This window comes from Aythya marila, assembly GCF_965140915.1.
Source record: "Aythya marila genome assembly, chromosome: Z".
In the NCBI taxonomy this organism is placed as follows: domain Eukaryota; kingdom Metazoa; phylum Chordata; class Aves; order Anseriformes; family Anatidae; genus Aythya; species Aythya marila.
Genome location: NC_139080.1, coordinates 37,197,872 through 37,221,963, shown reverse-complemented (window position 1 = coordinate 37,221,963; position 24,092 = coordinate 37,197,872). Strand labels below are relative to the sequence as shown.

Below are 24,092 nucleotides of genomic sequence, written 5' to 3'. Positions count from 1 at the left end.
CATGTTGATTTCATAATGAGCCCATTGTTCTGTTGTAAGTATTGCTGATCTTTATAATTTGTTCACATTTTTGGTCTTTGATAGAGAGTCTTTTAATCGTGTGTCCTAAGTCTGCATAAACATTCTTTTAGCTTATATGTGAACATTGATTCTACTCAACATTACCAGGGGGCATAGTTTAAAATGAAAATTAGTGTCATTCTACAATGCTTGCATTATTGTGATATCTCAAATTTAAGGTCTAAGTAAATACTGCACAGTAAGTGCAGTCCTTTAGATAACAAATACAGAGTTTTCCTTTAATGTACATAATGGGTTCTGTTTTACTCTTAACTTGTTCAGATGAAAAGAATTGGACTTGGGTGGAACTAAAGAAGAGAAAGCTTGCCTGATATTAGACTTAATGAAAAAAAAAATTAATAATTGCAATATTATAGGTTCATTTTGTATATCGTGTTTTGGTGGACCTCTTATACTTCACATACGCTTCTAAGATACTTACCTAGTTATAACATCATTTTAATCAAGGCATTTTTTTACTACCTTTAATATGTCAAATGCTTGGTGAAAAGCTAAAAAGACAAGAAAACAGATGCATAATAAGACTTTTTGCTGGAACCTGGCTCACATAATTTGGGTTAGAGTACAACTTTGTTAGCTCTGTGTGCTTTCAGGTAGAAGTTCCAGTATTATCTTTCACAGAAACTCTGTCGAGGTATAAGGTGTAGATAATCCTGCTGAGGCACTTTCTAAGTCATAGGTTTTGAAATTAATTTTGAAATGTTCCCTGTATCAATCTGTGAGGAATAAAGCTCATTCTACCCACCCCATTTGCTGTTGGATAGGGAAACAGAACTGTCTCAAAGTTGACTGGCCTCTTCGGAATGCTTTTTAGCTCTGTTTCAGACAGGAAAGCAGTTTGATTCATTACAAAAAATCAGATTTTATTAAAGAAAAGCAAAACCTTCTTTTTAGCTCATTTATTAAGAGCTCACCCCAGGTGGACTAAATCAGAAGACGTTGATTCATTGAAGCATCTCTACAGAAAGCTTCCCACCCCACATTTCTTTCTCTGTTTTTCATTCAGACTTGTGATTGCCTTTGACTGTGGAGACCCAAGCGTCTCAGGAGTTCTCTTCAGGAGTTGTTGTTTAGACTGAAATCAAGAGGGCATCAGTAATTACAACTCAGCTCACCCTCAAGCACCATGCAGAATTAGGAAGTTTGCAAACATCCCCGCCCCTATTTTGGTGTAATGGAATACAACAAGCAGCAGTTGAATTGTGAGTCAGCTAGCTAGTTGTAGCAGCTTACCGTTTCTGGGGCCAGTACAATCCAAAGGAAAAGTGGCATAAAATTTGAGCTGACATTCCTGAGGCAAATTACTGCTTTCTGGTGGCTCAGCTACTCATCTTCTTTCAAGATACTTCCATACTTCCAAATATTCCAGAACTGAAGAATAGGATATAGAAGGAGGAAGAGGAGACAGAACATCATCACTTATTCAAGGTAGAAAACTTTACTGGTTCATAAGGAACCCTAATGAATGGAGAGGGCAGTGGTACAAGATGCCACGCGGATCAGGGAGAAAATGCACCCTTTCCCAGGACTAAATAGAAATTGGTAGAAAATCTAATAGTCATTTTGCCCTGACAGAAAATGTTCCAAGGCCAAAATGATTGTGGACGGAAAAAACGATCCTCTGCCAAAAATGTAATCATCATCGTCATCAGGATATAGTTGTTATCTGTTGAGATGAAGTCCTTGAAAAAAGGCTTTTAGGTTGAAAGACTTCTACTCTGGAAAACGCAGTCAGTTTAGAATAAGGTTCATAGACTGCACTATACTCTGCCTTCACTGTCAGGACTGTTTTGAAGTAATGGCAGTGCTAAAGGGAGTGCTTTGTTTAGTAAAAGTTTGACTTGAAATTATTGGTTTTGTCCATCTAACTTTCCACAGAATTCTTTAAAGACTTCAGTTTGTAAATTCTTGTAACTCTGCTTTCGTGATAAAGCTGCTGATACCAGCTGATTCCCTATAGCAACATGACCATTTTCTAAGCAGCCTGAGGAGTAAATTGCTTCCAATTTTTTTTGCAAGAAATCATGTATTCATCTTTAATGATAAGAAATGTCTTCATCCATGGTAGCCTTTGAAAATGGTCGATGAAGAAAAGAGACCATATAAGGCAACTACTGTCTTCTGTTTTCAGAAATAAGCTACTGCAGGCCTTTTATCTCAGGTCTCTTTCTGTTGTCTCTGCTCCAGGTTTAGAGATGGGATGCTGAACCCTTGACTGCGCTTGAAAAATTTGACTTTTACAATATTACTTTTAGAGATTTCTGTACTTCCTGTTCTTGGCATCCTTGGAATCCTGAATCAAAACAACATTTTTTAATGTGATTTTTTAAGCATTTGGTATTTCTGTCACTGAACAGAGCACATTTTGATCAGATACAGCGTGGGTTATATGCTGAGATTTTGCTGTCTCTTCCTCTTCTTTCCTTTTGGCTCCCTTTTTACTAGCCTTTCCTGAATTTACCCTTTTACTTGTGTTCTGCCTAAAGACTGACATTGGTTTGGTGGCTTCTTTTGCACATCTGGATCCTTGGAGAAAGGGCTATTTAATGTTGCTTTAAAAGGGCACTTAAGTTATTATTTATTATTAAATAATTATTATTAATTTATTTCCAAACTTCTGGAACAGAACTTTGTAAATGTATAACACAAATTGTACTTAATATCTTTTCTCTGGTTTTAGCAGTCACTGTAGTGTAGTTTTATTTAGTCACTGTAGTGTCCTTTTTCAGCTGACAATTTCTCAGAACAGTGGAGCGTTTTCTTCCAAGATAAATTTGCCTTTCCTGTTCTTTCTCTCTCCATATTGGTACAGGGAACATTCAGCTTCATTTTTTTAATTTTTTTTATTTTTTTTTAACTACAGTGGCAGAGAACTTTAAATGCTTGGAAGCTGTGGTGGAATACTTGAATTCTATCTGACCACAATAGTTCAAGGCAAAGAAGTATCATTAATAAACAAACAGATACCATACATGGGAGTTCAAATATAGTTTGCTGCAACAGTCTCATTCTTAGCTTTTTTTTCCAACTTTTTGGGATCTAAGGAAGAATTTGTATCTGAAAATTTACTGCAACGTGGTCTTTACTACAGCTCAGAAATGGTTAAAATTATTGTGTTGGTGACTGAGTTAACTAGTGTAAATTGAATCATGTTATACATGTACATGTCTTTAGCCTATGCCAGACATGATGTAACACTTTCAACTAAGCCTTGTCAGGACAGCTTGAAGTCCATGTATTTTACCATGTGTTACTGTGGGCTGATAGGAACTTCTCTGATTTACTGTAGCTCAGCTGATGGGCTGTGTAAGAAGGAATTCTCTCAGAACACAGAATGGTTAAAAACAACTTAATTTAATTTTAATTGACAGTCTTATGTAGCCCTTGTTTTCAATTTAGTTAGTTTTGGTGTTAGATCTTTCTGTCTGGTTATTTTCAACCCTCAGGAAGAACCTAAGAAAGTTCGATTTGACTATGACTTATTCCTGCACCTTGAAGGCCACCCACCTGTAAATCACCTCCGCTGTGAAAAGCTCACATTCAACAACCCGACAGAAGAATTCAGAAGAAAGCTGCTAAAGGCAGGAGGGGTGAGTCCTGCACCCGTGTCAAAAGCAATCACAATAAAGACATTGCTGCTTATTGCTGGTGCATGATTAGTGTAACAGAGATTGACCTGGCAGTGAAACTAAATGAAGTGTCTTTGTTATTAACTTAGTAAAAGAGCTCAATGCTTGTTTTCAAGTTGAATGGGTGAACAAATGAGAATGTGCCTACCTCAAATACACAATTAGATAGTTGCATCTGATGCCTCTTAACACCCAAGTGATTCACATTTATTTCTGCAAAAGAGAGCTTAGGTTTTTATACGTGAAGCATTGCTTGCTTGACACTCCACAGATGAAATACAGAAGGGCTATTTTGATGAGAGTAATAAGAGCATAAAGTTTTTCTCATTTACTGAGAAATTATTCTATATAAAGCAGAATGAATTCAGTAGTTGTAGAACAAGTTAGAAACAGTAAGTATCAGTAAACATGCTGCATTTCATATAATATATATTACACAGTCTGAACCAGAAAATTAACCAAGACTTGTTCACAATTTTTTAGAATTAGTGTGTACGTAAAAGCCCAAAGGAAGTTAGCCTCTTCAGAGGGAAGAAAGGGTCATGCCTTTAGAAACATATTTATATGACATTTTGTCTGTTAGGGCTCTGCTGAATTTCACAAAATGACAGGATCGCTCATTCTGGCAGGAGCCACAAGAGGTTCAGCCTGGGCTCAGGCCGGGCTGCTCAGGGCTTCACCCAGCCGGGACACGAAACACCCAGGCCACAGAGGCCCAACCTGCCTGGGCCCCAGCTCCACAGCCAGGCTGTACTGGTGGGGAAAGGCTTCTCCTCGTCTCCAGCCTGAGCCTCTCGTGCCTCAGCCCATGCCCTGCCTCCCACCCCCCCATCACACACCCCTGGGCAGAGCCCGGCCGCATCTCCTCTGTCTCCTCCAGCCGCCCCTTCTCCCAGCTGAACCAGCCCTGCTCCACAGCCTCACCTCACAGGGCAAGGCCTCCAGCACCACTGCCTTGGTGCCTCCCCTCCTTTCTGCCTGTTTGTGTGTTTTTCCAGTACTCTGGAGCCCAGAAATGGGAGCAGCATCTAGAGCACCAAGCAGAGTGGACAGCTCCTGCTCTCAGCTGCCTCTAGGGCCATGTCCTGGTCCCACCACCCCAGGCATTGCTTCTTAGGCACATGGCTGGCTCCAGCTCAGCTCACTGCCATCAGCACCCAGAGCTGTCCTCCAAAGCTTCTCTCCTTCCAAGGCTGTGTGGCTGTAGGACTTGGCATCTGTCCCAATGAGAATTTTGTTAACTTGTTCCTCCAGCCTGTTTGGGTCCCTATAGGTGGCACCCCTACTTTTGAGTGTCAGCTGCTTCCCTTCCCTAGTATGTTGATGAATAGGATTGTGTTCTGTCTCCTCCTGTGGGCCACAAGTAGACACGTGCAAGCCTACATTTTGTGTACGTACATTAGGCCAATGCTTATCTTTATAGTTTTGGGCAGTCAAAAGTATCAAAAATGGTTAGCCCTATTTAATGCAAATACACAACAGTAGGTTCTAGGCTCAAGATAAGAGGGAGCTAGTTCGTGAATATTCTGTCTGCTGAAGAGGATCTTTGAAACAAAGCAAAAGTAAGTAGTAGGTATAGTCTGAAAGACCGTGTTATCCTCCTGGAGAAGAGAACTGTTACTACTATAATGCTATTGAAATAGAAGCATGAGCTGTGCTTTGTGTTTGCATTTATTAGGTGTGAGAGGGTATCAGTGTCTGGACAGCATATTGTCTTTTTAGCGTGTTTCCAAATAAAACATCAGGATTGTACTCTGGAAAACTTAATGAGCAACTGCTTTAATATTAATCATAATCAGGTCAATTGTCAATGAACAAGATTTACCCACAAGTGTAATAAATCTAAATGTATTCTGACAGGGACTTTGACAGAGTAGGATGAGTAAAAAGGAAAAAAAAAAAAAAAAAAGATAACACTAAACATCCCCTTTTATTGTTCATTTTATGTGCCTTCTAATTTTATGTTTCTTGAATTAACAAAGGCAAAAATGCTGCCTAATTGTAAACAATGAAATACAGGATGTTTTAATTGAAGCCTTTTCCTGAATGTATCAGCATTCTTAAAAGGCAATGATGTGAAGTTTTTTTCTTCTGGAGGAGGCAAACTGCTTTTTTTAATTATTATTATTATTATTTTTATTTCTCCAATCTGCTTCCAAGAAATGGATCTCGTTCTTGAAGCTGTCATTCATTCACGCTTCTCTCTTTAGGTTTTCTGACCTAGGGGTATGTCCAACTGACTCAGGAGACATGAACTAATAACATTCTGTCAGTCTCAGTGTTATAGGTCTTCATGAAGGGCTTACATCTCCCAACATTGAAAGGTCCATTATACTTTTATGACATATTGTCCACGGGTTTTGTTTTAGTTGTTGAAAGCTAGCTCTCGCTTCTAAGTGTAGGTAGAATAGACAGTTTAATGAATCCAGGATACACTAACTTATCTGCAACTACAGTGCTTTATGCTGAGAAAGGCAATTACAGGAAAATAAAATATAAGAATTTGCAGGTACTTAAGTATCAGTAATTAATACTGCTAGCTTACAACTGCCTCTAAGAAAAAGTAAGAGTAATGAGTTGCTGAATTTTCCTCAACCAGTGACAAGGCAGGCCAAATCAGGTTAATGTCCTTCAAAATGAATGAGGTACTATATTAATGCAAAATGTGGAGTGGTAGCTTTAGGAAAAGCACTTGAAGGTGGAGGACTTCTGCTGACATGCTTATAAGTAATAGTGTAAACCACTTAATTTCTGTGCATCTCAAAACCCAGACCCCTCATTAGTTTTGTTCTCCAAGGAAAAGTTGGGAGATGTAGTTCAACTGAAGTAGACTATTAAACATGAATATTTATAGTTTTAAAGAACATTTTTATATAACAAAGACTACATCCTTCTGAAGGAAAAAGTGCAGGCTTTATATAAAATGTTATGTACCCAACACATCATTTAAATGTAAAATAAGGCATAAGTTTTAAGGAAGCAAGCTAGAAGAACAGCTGTAGTTAGCGTTTACTCTTGGAAGTATTTGGCTTCACTCAGGAGCTGAACCTGGAATTTCTTTGCATGTTGCCTTTTTCAGAATAGTCGTGTCTAAGCATTTTAGTCCTGTCTAAACATTTATTTTTTACTGCAGAATTTTCTTGAGATGTCATTTGGATGTTCACGACTCTGCTCTTCACTCACACCACATACTTCATTGTATCCCAAATGCAAATAAGCAAGGAATATTTGCTACAGCCAATGTTCTTCTGTCTTTCAGAGTAATAGGCTATTTCTTAAAAGGAAAAAAAAAAAGCACAGAGAGTGCCAGTGCCTTCTTCTGGTTTCCTTTCACACCTTCTCCATATGTATCCCGTCCATTATGTGCCCAAAGGTCTGACTGGTTCTCTTGCAGCCCACTGAGAGAGTAAGAGTAACGTTTGGATATCCCAGGTAATAAACTGCACAACTCTGCAGTGTTTCTATATCCACTACTACTATACTACTACCCACTAAGCCAAGTATGATATTTAGAGTGGTGCCATTCAATAAGATAAACTCTGTGAAATATTTCTATCTTAGTGTTATATTTGGTATCATGAGAACAGAAGCATAAATGATCCCTCAGTCTTGATTAGTAGGAGGTTACCAAACTACAGGCTTTCAATGACAGAATTATTAGGGTTGAAAAAGATCTCCCACAAGATCACAGAATCACAGAATTTTCTAGGTTGGAAGAGACCTCAAGGTCATCGAGTCCAACCTCCAACCTAACGCTAACAGCCCTCCACTAAACCATATCCCTAAGCTCTACATCTAAACGTCTTTTGAAGACTTCCAGGGATGGTGACTCCACCACTTCCCTGGGCAGCCTGTTCCAGTGCCTCACAACCCTTTCAGTGAAGAAGTTCTTCCTAACATCTAACCTAAAACTCCCCTGGCTCAACTTAAGCCCATTCCCCCTCATCCTGTCACCAGGCACGTGGGAGAACAGGCCAACCCCCACCTCGCTACAGCCTCCCTTGAGGTACCTAAAAAGAGCGATAAGGTCACCCCTGAGCCTCCTCTTCTCCAGGCTGAACAAGCCCAGCTCCCTCAGCCGCTCCTCGTAGGACTTGTTTTCCAGGCCCCTCACCAGCTTCGTCGCCCTTCTCTGCACCCGCTCAAGCACCTCCATGTCCTTCTTGTACCGAGGGGCCCAAAACTGAACACAGTACTCGAGGTGCGGCCTCACCAGAGCCGAGTACAGGGGGACGATCACCTCCCTAGCCCTGCTGGTCACACTGTTCCTGATACAAGCCAGGATGCCGTTGGCCTTCTTGGCCACGTGAGCACACTGCTGGCTCATATTCAGCCGACTATCCACCATCACTCCCAGGTCCTTCTCTGCCTGGCAGCATTTCCAACCAGATCTCCAAGATGATCTGGTCCAACCATCCCCCTATTACCACTGTCAGACACTAAACCATGTCCCTAAGCACCAGGTCCAACCTTTCCTAAAACACCCCCAGGGATGGTGACACCACCACTTACTTCCCTGAGCAACCCCTTCCAATGTCTAACTGCTCTTTCTCAGAAGAACCATCTCCTCATTTCCAACCTGAACCTCCCCTGGCACAACTTGAGGCCATTCCCTCTAGTCCTACCACTAGTTATCTGCAAAGAGAGGCTGACCTGCAGCTCCCCACACCTTCCTTTCAGGTATCTGTAGAGAGCAATAAGGTCTCCCCTGAGCCTCCTCTTCTCCAGACTAAACAATCCCAGTTCCCTCAGTTGCTCCTCACAGGACTTGTGTTCCAGGCCCTTCACCAGCTTTGTAGCCCTTCTCTGGACATGCTCCAGGGCCTCGATGTCCTTCTTGTAGTGAAGGGCCCAAAGCTGAACACAGACAGTCCTTGAGGTGCAGCCTCACCGGAGCTGCGTACAAGAGGACGATCACCTCCCTGGCCCTGCTGGCTGCACTGTTCCTGATACAGACCAGGATACCATTGGCCTTCTTGGTCGCCTGGGCACACTGCTGGCTCATGTTCAGGTGAGCATCAATTAGCATCCCCAGATCCTTTTCCTCTGCACAGCTTTCTAGCCATTCTGCCCCAAGCCTGTAGCATTGCATGGAGTTGTTGTGGCCAAAGTGCAGGACTCAGCACTTAGCCATGTAGAACCTCATCCCATTCCTATTGACTTGTCCTGTCCAGGTCCCACTGCAGGGCCTTCCTATCCTCCGGCAGATTGACGCTTCCCCCCAACTTGGTGAAATCTGCAAACTTGCTAAGGATGCACTCAGTTCCCTTGTCTAAATCATCAATGAAGACACAAAAGGGCATGGGCCCCAACACTGCCCCCTGGGCAGCACCACTCATGACCAGAATCTGAGAATTATTTTTTTAGCCTTATAGGAAGATTGGCTTCAGAAAATGTATTTCTGTACTCAGGGAGATAAATAGAAACCTTTTGGCTCAATTTTATAGAGGCTATATCCAATTTGCAACGTCCTTCATCAAGGTTTGCCATCTTCTGAAACATTTTTTACTTAATGAACTTTCCCCTGTGCCCTGAGAAGTTTCTATTTATGCTTAGGTCTTTCTCTGCCTTTTACCTACATTCATTTGTTCTCATAAATGTTAACAAAAGTTTATGGAGAAAAAAAAATATGCTTTCAAGAGTATACTGAGCAAATTCAGTCAAAATATTCAGTATAATTCTCTGTTCTCTTTCCATATCTACAGTAAATTACATTTCCCTTAGAAAATTTTATTTCCACAGCAAACTTCAGAAATTTTTACCTCTACTTTCTAATATGTAATATGTTTCTATTTATGAATCAAGAGGGAAGAAAGACATTAAACAGGTTGCATTTTTTTTTTTTAAAAAAAAAGGTATCAGAGTAGAAATTCAGGTTTTCTGGAAAAAAAAATCAGAACCACTGCTTTCTTTTTTCCTTTTTTTTTTTTTTTTTCCAAATCTTTTTGTTTTCACTCTGTTAAAGTTTAGAAATATCTTTCCAATTACTCCAGAAACCTATGTAATACATGTTTTAAAATGTGTTCTTTGTCCATATAATGAAGATGAAATCATGGGGATTTCCCTCTTCTCTCCCCTTCCTTTTTCTTTGCAATTCTTCAGTGTCAGTTGGAAGAGTTGGCTTTTACCCAGAGCCAACTTCAGGTATAATGCTGCTCGAGGGAAGGGATTATCTTTAAGCTTGTGCTTTTCATAATTAGGTAATAGAGTTTTCTTAAACTATATATTACTTTAGTTTCAAGCAAATAACTTAAAAGAATTCAAAAAGATTTTCTATTCCCTTTAGGCTGTAGGTTTTTGTTAATGGTATTATCATCGTTTTTTGAATAGGAATAATAGTGGTTCAGGGAAATTATGTTTGTTGTTTCTCTTAGTGCTTTCAGTAGTGAATGAACTTGTTCTTCACCGTGAAATGATGTGGGGTGGCAGCAGCCCAGGACCACACAAAGAAATTGGCTTATTCTGTATGCCAGACAAGTTTAATTGCATTTTCAGTGCTGCAGAAATGTAATGGGCCATTTTGCCTGGAATTCTAACAGATACGTAATAGAACTGACTAAAAGTATGATTCAAATATTTCAGCAGCATGTTATGGAGAATTTTATCTACTTGTCTAAGACTGCTGTGTGGAGGTGTTTCTGGATTACCAGCTAAATAAATGAAACATGAGGTAGCTTGGTGTGGACCCTTTTGAGGCAAGATTATTCCAGCTGTGATGGCCTTCTTGTATTGGAAAACAAAAGTAGGAGACAGATGAGCTTTTTGATAGTGCTTCATTCCCCTGCAGAAACTCTGATGTTCTTTGAGGAGATTGTCTTGATGTGGAACAACTGTGACAGCTCATGAAGTTTTTTAACTGTGAGAATCTGTGTAGTATGGTAGGACTGATTAATGCATATCAGGAATCACAGGATGCATGTTTGCAGAAATTATCGGTAAGAGAAGACCAGCTTCCATCAAACATTTGAGTCCATTCTTCATGCTTTCTCTACTGGGATCTGAAAAGTGTTGTTTTGGAGTTTTGAAAAAAAAATGTTTTGGAGTTTTGAAAAAAAATGTTTTGGAGTTTTGAAAAAAAATGGTTGTTGGATAGCTGGGTACTCCAAGTTGTTTAACATGCTGGTTGATAGCACTTGTCTTGGTCAGGTCAATTTTTGTAGGGCAACTTGTGAATTAGAGGGCAACTTGTGAATCAGCTTGATGAAGCAGGTAGAATTGTTCCTTCCCAGCACGAGTACCTGTTCTACCTACTGTGTTTTGGGAGAATTAACTTTTCCTTTGCCCTTGCCCTTTCAGTTAAAACAACTGGCAGACAAAGGTTTAAATTACTAGTCCAATAGCTGCAGGGTGGCAACGTGGGTGTTTGGTGAACTAGAGGCATGAAAGTACTGGGAGCAGATCTATTTGGATACTTGTCTGTATATAGTGGTTTATGACATAGTGATGCACATGGCAGAAGGATATTATTTTTCTCTGGAATTTGATAGGAAGAGTGTTTAAAAAAGGAAAAATAACTATCTTGTATTTTTGCCTGCAATGGCAATGAGAATAAAAGATAGTTTATGTACACTCTTCCTTTTGCTCTGTGGTCAGAGATAATAACTCTAGTAGATAATATCAACAAGATATTAATATCATATTTGTATGCTCCACTAAGATTTAGCCTTGCATTGTTTTCATTTTTTTTTTTATTGGACATGTTATTAGGATGAGATCTTGTTAAACCTTATTTTTGATGTTAACTCTTTCCTATCTTAAGCTAAAACTTTTTTTACTAACAGTGGTATAGGAAACTTCCTAGTTACATCATTAAAAAATAAAATAAAATTCAAGTAGTTTTCTCTTGCTCCAGTTTATTATCTTGTGTTGAGGAGCTGCCTACACTGATGCTCCAGCTCTGCTTTCATGGAGGAAGTGAGATGGAATGTGTCTCTGACTTGGATTATTAAAATAACTCCCCTCTCAAAACTGTGCGTTAACTGCAGTCTATGGTGCTGCTGGAGCTGATAGTCCTTGGAGCAGGACAAGGAATAACATCAGTGGACATCTCTGTTTTCTCCTGTTTTTGCTCATTCATATCAGGTGGCTGTTCTATTAATCACTGCTGGTATTAGTCTGTCTTCTTTGTCTTGACCAGTATCCTCTGACCTGTAGTCATCACCTCTCCATATTTAGTAGATTTCAGGCTGGCTTTCTTGGGAGTTGGCTTTCACTCACTAACTTTTTATATGCCTTACGAAATAACTTATCAACGCACCAGTACCCTTGTGGATCTTTGAAGTACCCTTTCTTGAGATAGTCTATGCTGAGGATGCACGGAACCTCTGGGCCAGTCACGATGGGGTGCTTTTGCCACTCATTCCCAGTTAGACTTACTTCAGCTTCCAGTACAGTTAGCTCTTGGGATCCCCCTGTCACTCCAGAGATAGAGATGAGTTCTGCCCCTTGGTGGTTTGACGGCATTAGGGTACACTGTGTGTCTGTGTCCACTAAAGCTTTATATTTCTGTGGTTCCGGTGTGCCAGACCCTCGAATCCACACAGTCCAGTAAATCCGGTTGTTCCTCTCCTCTACCTGGCCAGAGGCAGGGCCCCACTAGTCCTGGTTGGAGTATCTATCAATTAATTCTTCCAAATGTGAAGCAGAGGTCTCTTCGTCAAGATCAGGAGTAATACTAGCCCTTTGACTGCCCCTGAGGGACTGCCCAACTGGAAACAGAAACAGAAATCCTCCTAGAGGCCCCTTTTCTTGCTGCTGTATCTTTCTGCAGCTCACGTACCCGAGCAGCTAGGGCCGAGGTCGGTTCACAGTCTCACTTCCTCATATCTTCCCCGTGGTCATGTAAATAAAATCACAAGGTACCCTGTGGTGAGTGTCCTGGATTGTCCCTTGCTTGAGCCAGAGACTGCTGGCACATAATGGCTTCAAGATTCTCCCATCTAGCTGAGGAGGAAACTGTGTTCTTCTAACCGTTGGGACAGTCTCTCCACAGCTGAAATGCAGGCCCGTACTGGGGCAGAGAGATTTTCTTCATATTTATGGAGCTGGTTGGACACGTTATCCACAGTTGGCCCCATCCTGTCCTCCCAATCCATTGCTGCCAGTGTGCTGGCATGTGATGGGCGTGCAGCCTGTACAAACTTCCGCCACATGGATGCTGTGCAATGGACTTCATCAGGGTCTTTAGGTGTCTGGGCATTGTTCAAACCTCTATAAATATCTCCAGCACAGCTAACTACTGTGGGTGCTGGATACCTTTATCTATAGTGGTCCACTTGCCTACTTGATATACAATATCTTCCTTGTGGGGACACCTTTCTTTCACAGCTGCCAGGAGTCACCTCCAGAGGCTGAAAACCTGTGCCTCTCTCCCAATTACTCTATCAATGAGCCTTTCTCTAGAGAGGGATCCTAGCTGCTTGGCTTCTTTGCCTTCTAGCTCTTGGCTATTGGCCCCAGTGTCCCAGCATCGAAGCAGCCAGGCAAGGATGTGCTCACCCAGATGACGACTGAAATCCTTCTGTATTTCTCACAACTTGCTCAAGGATAGAGATCGAGTGGTTTCTGACTCATTTATGATTTCGGTCTCTTCTTCCTGATGTTGCCATAATGCTGCTGCTTTAGAGCTGCCTGCCTTTTCCTCTTCTCCCTCCTCCTTAGGAGGAGCTTCTTCCCTTACTAAACAAGCTGACATCCGTTTCCATTGTTTTGTCTTGGCTATAGGGGTGACTGACACCATAGATGGTTGGTCCTCAGGGCTGGTCACAGTGTGTGTTATCTCGTCATTGAATTCAGAAACTTCCCTATCCCCTTGAGGGTGCTGGGCAATGTTAATTGACATTTGATAGGCGTAAGCGAGACCCCAGAAGCATGCAGCAAGCTGGTGGAGTTCTCTGGTATTGCCAGGATCTGGGCATGCGTCTTTCAAACATTATACCTGTTTTCTTGGATTTTGAACTTGTTCAGGGGTGAAGTTAAGAACCATCAGAGGAGAAAACCATGACAGGTACCTGCCCATACCCCCACACACACCTTGCCACCCACAACTACTTTGTCTCAGGGCAGGTCCTTGGATGATATTCTTAATAAATTGTTTGACCTTAGGGAGAAAGACAAACACTAGAAGTAGCAATAGGAGGATAACATCTGACCAAGGATATCCAAAATACTCAAAGGCTGCTGCAATTAGCCCACTGGAAGAGAAGAAGAAGGCACCACCCCTGATATTATTCACGGATTGACTGCTAGGGGAGAAAAAGAAGGCGCTGTAATTCTTAATATTTCCAAGAAGATAATCTAGAGGAGACAAGAATGATAACAATGCAGGGCCTGAGTACCAGATGAAACTGAAGGCTGGCATGTTACAGCACAGCATGATAAAGAAATCAAACACAAATTTCAACATGTTCTCTGATCGGATGTAGAGGAAAAAAGAGAACAGAGAAAGGACTAGATACAACATAATCACACAGAAAAATATTAACATAAAACTGAACATTGTGACTAGCAGTATGTTAGTTGTAAATACTTCAACCAATTCTACTGTTATCTCAACCCTCGAGCCCCACGCTGGGCGCCAAAAAGGACTGTGGTGGTTTTACTCGGGTGGGCAGCCGAGCTCCACCACCACCGCTCTCTCACTCCCTCCTCCTCAAAGAGGAAGGGGGAGAAAATACAACACAAAGAGGTCGAGGTTTGGGATGAGAATGGTTTAATTAAAGGGAAAAGGAATGGGGAGAAAAAGAAGAAAAGAAAAAAAAAAAAAAAAAAAGGAAACAATAAGGCCACGCGGAAGCACAGAGAGAAAGGAAAAAAAAAATTAGCTACTTTCTATCAACGAGCAATGTTCGGCCTCGTCCTGGGAAGCAGGGCCTCAAAATGCATAGTGGTTGTTGAGAAGGAACAGCCCCCTCCTCCACGAGAGCCCCCCTTTTTATTGCTGAGTGTGACATCAGGTGTTATGGAATATCCTTTTGGTTGGTTTAGGTCAGCTGCCCCGGCAATGTCCCCTCCCCATCACTTGCCCACCGCCAGCCTGCTGGCTCCTGGGGGCTTGGAAGGAGTCCTGATGCTGTGCCAGCACTACGCAGCAATAGACACAACACTGGAGTGATATCAGTGCTGTTCCAGCTACGAGTGCAGAGCACAGCACTGTGTGGGCTGCTGCAGGGAAAGGTGACTGCATCCCAGACAGACCCAACACAGTTGTGTACTAAAACAGAACTCTTTGTTCAGACTGTATTGTTTCTTGCCTGAATTTCTTTTTCCTCTTTGTATCTAGAAAGATGTACTATCCCAATCTGTTTTTTCTATGCTTCCCTGCATCTCTGTAGTCTCATGCTTTAAAGTTTGCCTTTAATTTTTTAGGTGCTAATTTAATTCCTTGACAGTTTACGTAGAGCATATTTTATTCAGATACTGTATCCCTTCCAAAGTTTGCAGGCTTGCTAGTGATGGCCATTTTTCCTGTTTTATTCTCAAGTTTGTGTTGAGACTGCCTTTCTATCTACTGCCAAATTTGATATTGGAAGCCTTGAATAATATGCTACCAGTGAAACTTGCATTGCAAGTGTCCTTTTCAGCCTAGTGTTTAGATTCCCTGACTGTTTTCTTATGTCACTGGTACAGCGTGGCCAAGAACACAGAGAGCTGCCCAGCACTATCAAGTTCCTTTTTGAGAAACCATCTTTGTCAGTACCATGTAGCTGCTTGTTGGTCTCTTCCAGCACTGCAGTTGTTCGTGCCTGATACAACCACTCAGCATTAGAGTCTTCTTCCTACCAACTATTTGTAGGACTTAGGACAAGGATGCTTTTTCATCTCCTTCTCTCTTTTAGTGGCTTAGTTGTTGTTGTTTTTTTATGACAGTTTCAGCAGAGAAAGTTTGAGGTTTGGGAAATCTCCGTCAGCTGTGAAGAAGCCATCATACCTTTAACACATTCGGTTCTAACAACGATCCCCTGAAACCCTATCAGGCATTATGTATTGACAAAGCCATATCCTTCATTTCATTGGGCAGTTTTCTCCTGTTTCTCTGTGATCCTTGTGTGATCAGACAGCTTCAACAGCTGCCAGCCATCTTTGTACAGAGCTGTGCACTGTAAAACCCCCACTGCCATGACAGGCAGCCCTAGGGAGCACCAGTGGGTGCCTGGTGGGATGAGGATTTTTGTCTTCTCTTGTGCTGTGGCAGGCTCCTGAGTCTGTCTCAGAGAGGGTAGAGTACACCTCCACCAGTCAATTTCCCTCTCTGACTCCCTTTAAACTAGAGTTGCATGGGGAGGAGAACCTCAATCCATTCTGCTTCTCCCAGTTGGACACCAGTGTCAGTGGTAGGTGCCCAGAGTCTGGAGAAGGGTCACAGGTCAGCAGGAGAGCACCTGAAGGGCAGCACAAAGGAGTTCCAGCCACTCCAGCCAGTAAGTCAGCCTCATCGGGTGCCCAACTCAAATGTCTCCAAGAAAATGCATGTAGCATGGGGAATAAACATGAAAAGGCACATGGAAAATAGGGAAGTGCTTGGTGACAGCCAGCATGGCTTCACTAAGGGCAGATTGTGACTGAAAAATCTGGTGGCCTATGATGGGGTTACAGGATTAGCAGAAGAGCAACTGACATTATCTACCTGGACTTGTCCAAAGGATATCATTCACACCATGATATCCTTGTCTCTCAATTGGAAAGACATGAATTGGATGGACGGACCACTCGGTGGGTAACAGATTGTATGGATGGTCATATTCAAAGTGTTTTGGTAAGGCTTTTTGAAGTATGTTAACAGGAAAAGGAGGACTGGAGCAAACATTGGTCTGATACTTAATGAGGATGGTCACATAACAAATAGGGAGATAGACAAAGCAGAGGTGTTTGGTGCATTTTTTGCCTCTCTTCAACACCAGTGATGGGCTCTGGGACTCCTGCTACCCTGAGTTGGAGGACTCTGACTGTGGGAATGATAAATTCCTTGCTAACCCTGAACTTGTGCGGGATTTGCTGCTACACCTGGATCTATGCAAGTCCATGGGCCCTGATGGGATTCATCTCAGAGTACTCAGAGAGTTGGCTGATGTCACCTCTCTCAATTATTTTTCAATGGTATTGGGAATCTGGAGATGTCCTAGTTGACTAGAAGCTGGCAAAAGTGGTCCCAGTTTTCTAAAGGGCAAAAAAGATGTGGGCAATTACAGGCCTGTCAGTCTCACTTCAGTGCCTGGTAAAATTATGGAGAAGATTATTCTGGGAGTTATTGAAAAACACATAAAGGACAACTCAGTCATTGGTCAATGCCAACATGGGTTCACTAGGGGAAGGACATGTCTAGCAAACATAATTTTCTTCTAGGACAAGATCACCCAGCTAGTTGACCAAAGGAAGCCAGCCAATGTAATCTTTCTGGATTTCAGTAAAGCTTTTGATACTGTCACTTACAGTATCCTTCTGGGCAGTCACCACCACTGTGAAGTTCAACAAGAGCAAGTGCCTGCACCTGGGAAGGGGCAACCCTGGTTATACGTATGGACTGGGGAACGAGATACTGTAGAGCAGCCCCACAGAAAGGGACTTGGTAGTTTTGACCAGCAGCAAGCTGAACATGAGCCAGCAGTGTGCCTTGGTAGCCAGGAGGACCAACAATATCTTGGGGTGCATCAAGCACAGCATTGCTTGCTGATCAAGGAAAGTGATTGTCCCACTCTGCTCTGTGCTGGTGTGGCCTCATCTCAAGTGCTGTGTGCGGTTTTGGGTGCCACATTATAACAAAAATAGTGTCCGAAGTAGGGCAACAAATATTGTAAAGGATGTACAGGAGAAGATGTATGAGGAGCAGCTGAAGTCACTTGGATTGTAAAGCCTGAAGAAGAGGAGACTGACGGGAGACCTTACTATTATTATCTACAACTTCCTCATGAGGGGAGCGGAGGGGAAGGTGCTGAGCTCTGCACCTTCTGACCAGTGATAGGACCTGAGGAAATGCCTTGAAGCTGTGACAGGTGGGGTTCAGGTTAGGTATCAGGAGAAGGTTTTTAACCAAGAGGGTGGTCGGGCACTGGAATAGGATCCCCAGGACAGCAGTCATGGGACCGAGCCTGCCAGAGTTCAAGAAGTGTTCAGACAGCACTCTCAAGACACATGGTTTGAGTTCCTGTTACTTACTTATTTATTGAAGGGTCCTTTGAGGGTGTAGGAGTTGGACTCAGTGATCCTTGTGGATCCCTTCTAACTTGGATTTTCTATGATTCTGCGATTCTAAATTGGAGAGATGTGGGTTTGATGGACAGACTGCTCACTGGATTAAAAATTGACTGGATGATTGCATTCAGAGAGTTGCAGTCAAGATCTTGATATCCAAGTGGAGACCAGTGACAAATGGCATTTCACAGTATATTACATGGTATTGGAAGTGGTGCAGTATAACATCTTTGTCAGTGACATGGACAGTGAAATTGAGTGCACCTTCAGCAAGTTTGCCCATATCACCAAGCTGTGTGGTGTGGTCAACATGCCTGAGAGAAGGGATGGAGCTGTACGGGCTTGAGAGGTGGGCCTGTGTGAACCTCATGGAGTTCAACAAGACAAGTGCAAGGTGCTGCACTGGGGCCAGGGCAATCCCAAATGTGAATACAGGCTGGCTGGAGAAAGGATTGAGAGCAACCCTTATGAGAAGGACTTGGGCGTGTTGGTGGATGAAAAACTAAGTATAAGCTGGCAATGCAGACTTACAGCCCAGAAGGCCAACCATTTTCTGAGCTGCATCAAAAGCAGCATGGTCAGCAAGTCAAGGGGGATAATTCCCTTCCACTACTCTGCTCTTCTGAGAAGCCACCTGGAGCACTGTGTTCAGCTCTGGGGCCCCAACATAAGAAGGACATGGACCTGTTAGAGCAAGTCCAGAGGAGGACCACAAAGATGATCAGAGGGCTGGAGCATCTCTCCTATGAAGACAGGCTGAGGGAGTTGGGGTTGTTCAGCATGGAGAAGAGAAGACTGGGCCTTCTAGTTCCTAAGGGGGGTCTACAGGAAAGCAGGAGAGGAACTCTCTGTCAGGGAGTGTAGTAATAGGACAAGGGGTAATGATTTTAAACTAAAAGAGGGGAGATTTAGGTGGAATGGAAATGGAATTCATACACTGGGTTTAAAAGATTCAAGAGGAAGTACTTTTTCTGTAAGGAAGAAATTCTTCACTATCTTTAAAAGTCTCTTCCATCCCAAACTTTTCTATGATTTTTTAAAGTTAGCATTAGCATTATTAAAAACAATGACATGGATACAGCTTCTGGTACAGGAATTCCCTAAACCATTGGTTGCTGAGAGGAGGTAGGGAACAGGGAAGGAATAATTCTCCATTATTTGTCCTGTACTTGTATTTTTTCCTGTAACTGTAACTGTTGACCACATCAAAGACATGCTGTGATCTTGGCTTAACCTTTCCTCTGCCTGAATATAGTCAATATTAAGATACATTGCTGAAGGAACAGCAAAACTATAACTGGATTTTCATACTTTGAGTGCTGGTGAATTCAGGATGTTATTGTATTGCTGTTTAAACTGACTCCTGGAAAGCTGAGCTGTTGCCTCTGTCATTTCACCTTGCTTTGCAAATACCAGTACTGTTGTCAGATACTGCTCTGCTAGTACAGAGTAGTTACCAGTTCATCGGGGACTTGTGGAAGTGGTTGAGGAGTTAATACTTTTGCTGGGTTTTGTCCCTAAATTTATTGTTGGAGCAGACAAGCACCCACTGCAAATGGTCTTGGGTGCCTGGCTTATGCTTGGGCTGTGGTATTGTCAGCATACTGGAGTAAACATTTCTGTGGAACTTTAAGCTGGAAGGGAACTTGGCAGTGCAGAAGGGAGGAAGTGAGTAAAAAAGTATAGATAGTGTGGCCTTATTGGAGACCTCTTAGTTTGCTTTTGATGACCTTGAATTCTTGCTGTAGAGTTAATGGCTTCCTTTGATAAAGTCATTTCCATCTTTTCCTCTTTTTATGTAGCCTTGACTTAACATAGCTGTGTACGTACGCATACACACACAGAAAGACACATGTATAAACAGTATATGCTGCTAGTGTGATAGTGGCAATATGAAAGGAGGGACTTTCTCTGGAAACTCACTGAAGTATGCCTGCCATGCTGTGCATTTCTGTTTGCAAGAGTTAATCTTTGGCTAATAGGAGAATGAAGGGCAGGTACCTATTGCAGTAGCTGCTATAGTTCTTTTTGCTGGGCTCTTTCTGTAGTAGTGCCTAAACTAGATATATAACTGTCTCTTTCCTAAGTTTAGCCAAAATAGAAATTCATTTCATTTCCAAAAAAAATATCTGTAGGCACGTTTTGTCCTTTTTTTGGGTAATCTTGGCAAACAAAACTAACATTAAAACATTAAAACTAACATTTTGCAAGAGTTTGAGAGTTTTTAATGTTAATATTAACTTCATTCCTTTGAAGGAAGAGAAGACAAGTGATTTTCCCTGAAGTAGGACTTTTTAGTCAGGGCCAGATCCTACTTTTGACAGAGATCAATTTGAAAGGTAGAGATGTGTATTTTATTGTAGGGGCCAAGAAGTGAATTTTACAGAAGATTTTCTTGACCTTTTGTTGTCCATATAGTGCTTATCTGGAATGCTGAAAGGAGGTTCTGCTTTATTGCATTCATTTTTGATTGCATTAAACAACATTTTAAATCTATGATTGCCATTTTTTTCATGGAATTTATAATGAAATAACAGGCTGCAGGAGTTAATACACTGAAATTTTTGTGGCTTGCAGTTTGAAATGTTCAGGTTTTGTCTTCTAAAATGTGTACAGGATATGTTTTTCTTTCTGTGGAACTAGATTTGCCAAACCTGCCTGACCTCAGATGCTAAAGCTGTCTGTCCAAGCTCTGTAGATTTTTCTTCAGAGTCCTCCTGTGTCTAAATGTATAATCTGGCATACCGAGGCTGTTAATGGTCCAAAAAACCCTCTAATACTTGTCTAGAAACTGAGTTACCTGAGAAATCCATATACTTAAATAAATAAATAAATAAATAAATAAGTCAGCTTTCTAGGAATATTCAGAAGCATTTCTAAGCTGAAATGTTTGTGTATTTTAAAAAGAGAATTTATGTAGTTGTTGAATCTCTGTTACTTTTAATGAGTCAGAAGTTTATGGTTCAGGGAGAAAATGGCAGCTTCTGACTCTGGAAGAAAGATTCTTGGCAGATTTTTTTTGTTTCTTTGGGTTTAATCATCAAGGCAAGGCAGACACTGATCCTCCAGACTGTGTTTCTGCATAACATGCATATGCATCACTCTCTTGCATGAGTGCCTGAGCAGAGCTGCTTTGTGCCAACAAAATACCTGCTTAAACTCCTTAATAATGGGCAACGTTATATCTATTTCTGCTGAAAGATGAATTGGTTTTAATTCAAGCGGTATTTTCTGTGAAGAAGTTGATGGGTTTAAAATATTGCATTAGGTTTAATTTAAAGGAGAACAATCTTATTTAACCACCCATTTGATTTTTTTTTTTTTTTTGAGTAAATAAGGATAGAGACAAATGCATTTGTGCATAATGATAGAGACAAATGCATTTTTCTCTATGTGTTGTACAGCTTAATGGTTGTACAGCTTAATGTGGCTACAGATTTTCCTTGTCTTTATCACTGACTATTTGTTACTTCTACCTTTCCTTGTATTCAGCTGGGCTGAATTCAGCCAAAACACCTGGTAAATTGAGGTTAGAGAGTATCCGTCAGGCTAAATAAAATCATTTACTGTGATTCACAACAGCTAATCTCTGTGGATTTTACTACAAGATGGATGTCGTGTTCTGCCCAGTTGTTTTTTGAGTGTTCTGGCTCCTTGTATTCTCTGGCTTAGGAGTCTGAGAAATGGAAAAGAGGAACTGAGGAGTAAATGTGCTATGTGCCCTGCGTGGAATCCTACTTCACAATGTTTATTGAATATATTAATATATTTTTTAAATAATACGTTTTAATACATGAACCTCTGGTCAAGGAAGGAGAAAAAACTGAAGTTGTGACCTAGATTGTCTGCATTCTCCTCGTTAGGATTCTAGCTGCAGTGTTGGAAAGATAACAGTCAATTTACAAGCCAAAAAAATAAACAATCTTTATTACCTGGACATGTCCATTACTATTCTCCAGGCTGCCACATGGTCTTTTGAATGATGTTGTCTACAACAAGATTCACGGGGAGCTTTTGTTAAATAAATAAGTGAATAAAAAAATATGAAATTCTGACTTGAAAAAGTTGTAAGTAGTAAATAACAATCCTTCTTGACTTGAATTGACTGGAGAGAGAAAATATCAAGTGTACGAATCTACAGCCTAGATTTACCACTTCTGTACTATCCACAGAGTACAACTCTACAATTGGCTGAACTATGTGCAGTGTCTTGGATTTATCTGTTGGTAATTATGAGACTTTAAAATCAAGAGAGGCCACTAGACCCCTGTCATAGCAAAAATATTGTTTGCTCATCAGCTATTCAGTTTACTGTACACTAGGTAAGGCAGAAACTTGAAGGTAGAAGTTGAAGCTACAGCTCTGCTGCTTTCATAATAAAACCTAAGGGTGTTTGTACAGTGTACCTTTGTAGCAGGTTAACCCTGGGTAAGGATAAAACTCCAAGCAGCCACTCAGTTACTCATTCCTCCTTCTTAGTAGGCCATGAGGGAAAGATGGGATATGAAAGCTCACGGGTTGAGAGAAAGAGATTGGTGCTTACCAGTTATTGACATGGACAGCACAGCATCAACTTAGGGAAAACTGATTTAATTTATTGCTGATTAACGTACATTTGGATAGTTAGAAGTACAGGCAAACATTAAAACAGCACCTTCTCCTTCCTCCCTCCTTCCTGTGCTCAACTTCACTCCTTCATTCTTAACTCCTCTACCTCTTACCACGCCACAAGCAGTATGGGGCGTTCAGTCCATATCAATTATCTGCTGCTCCTTGCTCCTCACACTTTAGCCCTGACTCAGTGTGGGTCCTGTCTGCAGGCTGCTGTCTTTAAAGAACTGCTTTAGTCCAGGCTCTCCATGTCTTCCAGAGTATATCCACCTGCTCTGGTGTGAAAGTACTCAGTGGGCTGTGTGTGGGTATCTGCTCTGGCATGGTCCTCTCCGTGGGCTGCAGGGAAGTAGTGCTCCAGACGCCAGAGCAGGTTTCTTCCGTTCTCTGACCTTGGTTATTTGCACTGCAATTTCTCACACTTTTTTGCCCTTGTCTCCTCAGCCTTCAAACTGTTCTCCCAGAGGCACAACCAGCTTTGCTTTAGGGAATCAGCTGTGTTCTGCTGTGAGGCAGTTGGAGTTTGATGAAACTCATACAGTTCAGCATTGGGGCAGCCCCTGGACTCTCACAGAGGTGACCCCTGCCACCATAACCTTGCTGCCTGTACCCAGTACAGTCTTCAGTTGCATTGTTGTAGTTGAAAGCAAAGGCAGATGCACATACACATTTCTGTATGGGACGTCAGTAGCCTGCAGAACCTTCTAGTGCAGGTGGAATGGACATTCAAAGGTAACAGACATCTCTCAAGACAAGGAAAAGGGTGCTAAGGTCTCAGTTGCAATGCTGTGTAAGCAGCTGTATTAGAACATGTTTTGTGTGTTTTTTTTTTTTTTTTTTTTTTTAAGGGGCTTGCACTGTATTTACATATGAATTGAAAGATTTGATTTGTTCATTGAATAGTGGATGGCCATGTGGTTGGCCATTGTCTTGTCTCCTGTTGAGAAGAAACAAATATATGGTTTGTTGGAGAAATTTTATTCTCATACTAAAATGATTTACTAGTAACTTAGGCAGGTGAGACTCTCTCTGTGGGTAATGTTTGATTTACATGCTTTCCCTCTCACAACAGATCATGGTAATGTCAGATGGCACATCATTCTCTTCAGGGCAGAGCCTTCATCTCCCCAACCTTCCCAGTAACTCCCTGTCTTTTTCTGAAGTGAAGAAGAAATCATCTCATGGGCCAAAGGTGAGATTTATTTTGATAGAAGATACTTAACAGGGCTTTCTCTGGGAAGTAACTTGAGAAGAAAAACCTTTCTAGGTATCTTTGCACTTTGTGACGTTGTTCAGTGGTGACAACATATTAATGTTTCTTCAATATGAACTTACTGTAAGCCACATGCAAATAATGCAGAAAACAGTTATTTGTGAGAGTACGTGCTACCTGAAGTATTACTTTTCTGTTTTCTGAACATGCATGGTTGTCTTCCTCCTTTTCCAGAAGGAATTATAATTACCTGTTGTAGCATTGGGAGATTCTGGGCATGGAAAAATGATCTACAGAAATGTAAAAATATTACAAAATACTATAATAATTATTTCATTTGTCTATTATCTTAAAATGAGTGTTTTTAAGGC

At 41.5% G+C, this 24,092-nt stretch overlaps 1 protein-coding gene across 4 annotated transcripts in view; it reads left to right on the top strand.

Moving 5' to 3' along the window:
- Positions 1 to 24,092, top strand: part of MLLT3 (MLLT3 super elongation complex subunit) — a 142,994-nt gene that overhangs the window by 66,115 nt on the left and 52,787 nt on the right. For 3 of the 4 annotated variants that reach the window (XM_082783785.1, XM_082783784.1, XM_082783787.1), the window contains exons 4-5: positions 3,528 to 3,671; positions 23,581 to 23,700. In XM_082783785.1, the coding sequence (XP_082639911.1) occupies positions 3,528 to 3,671; positions 23,581 to 23,700 (264 nt within the window). The remainder of the gene's footprint in view (positions 1 to 3,527; positions 3,672 to 23,580; positions 23,701 to 24,092) is intronic. The other variant, XM_082783786.1, reaches the window with a different exon arrangement.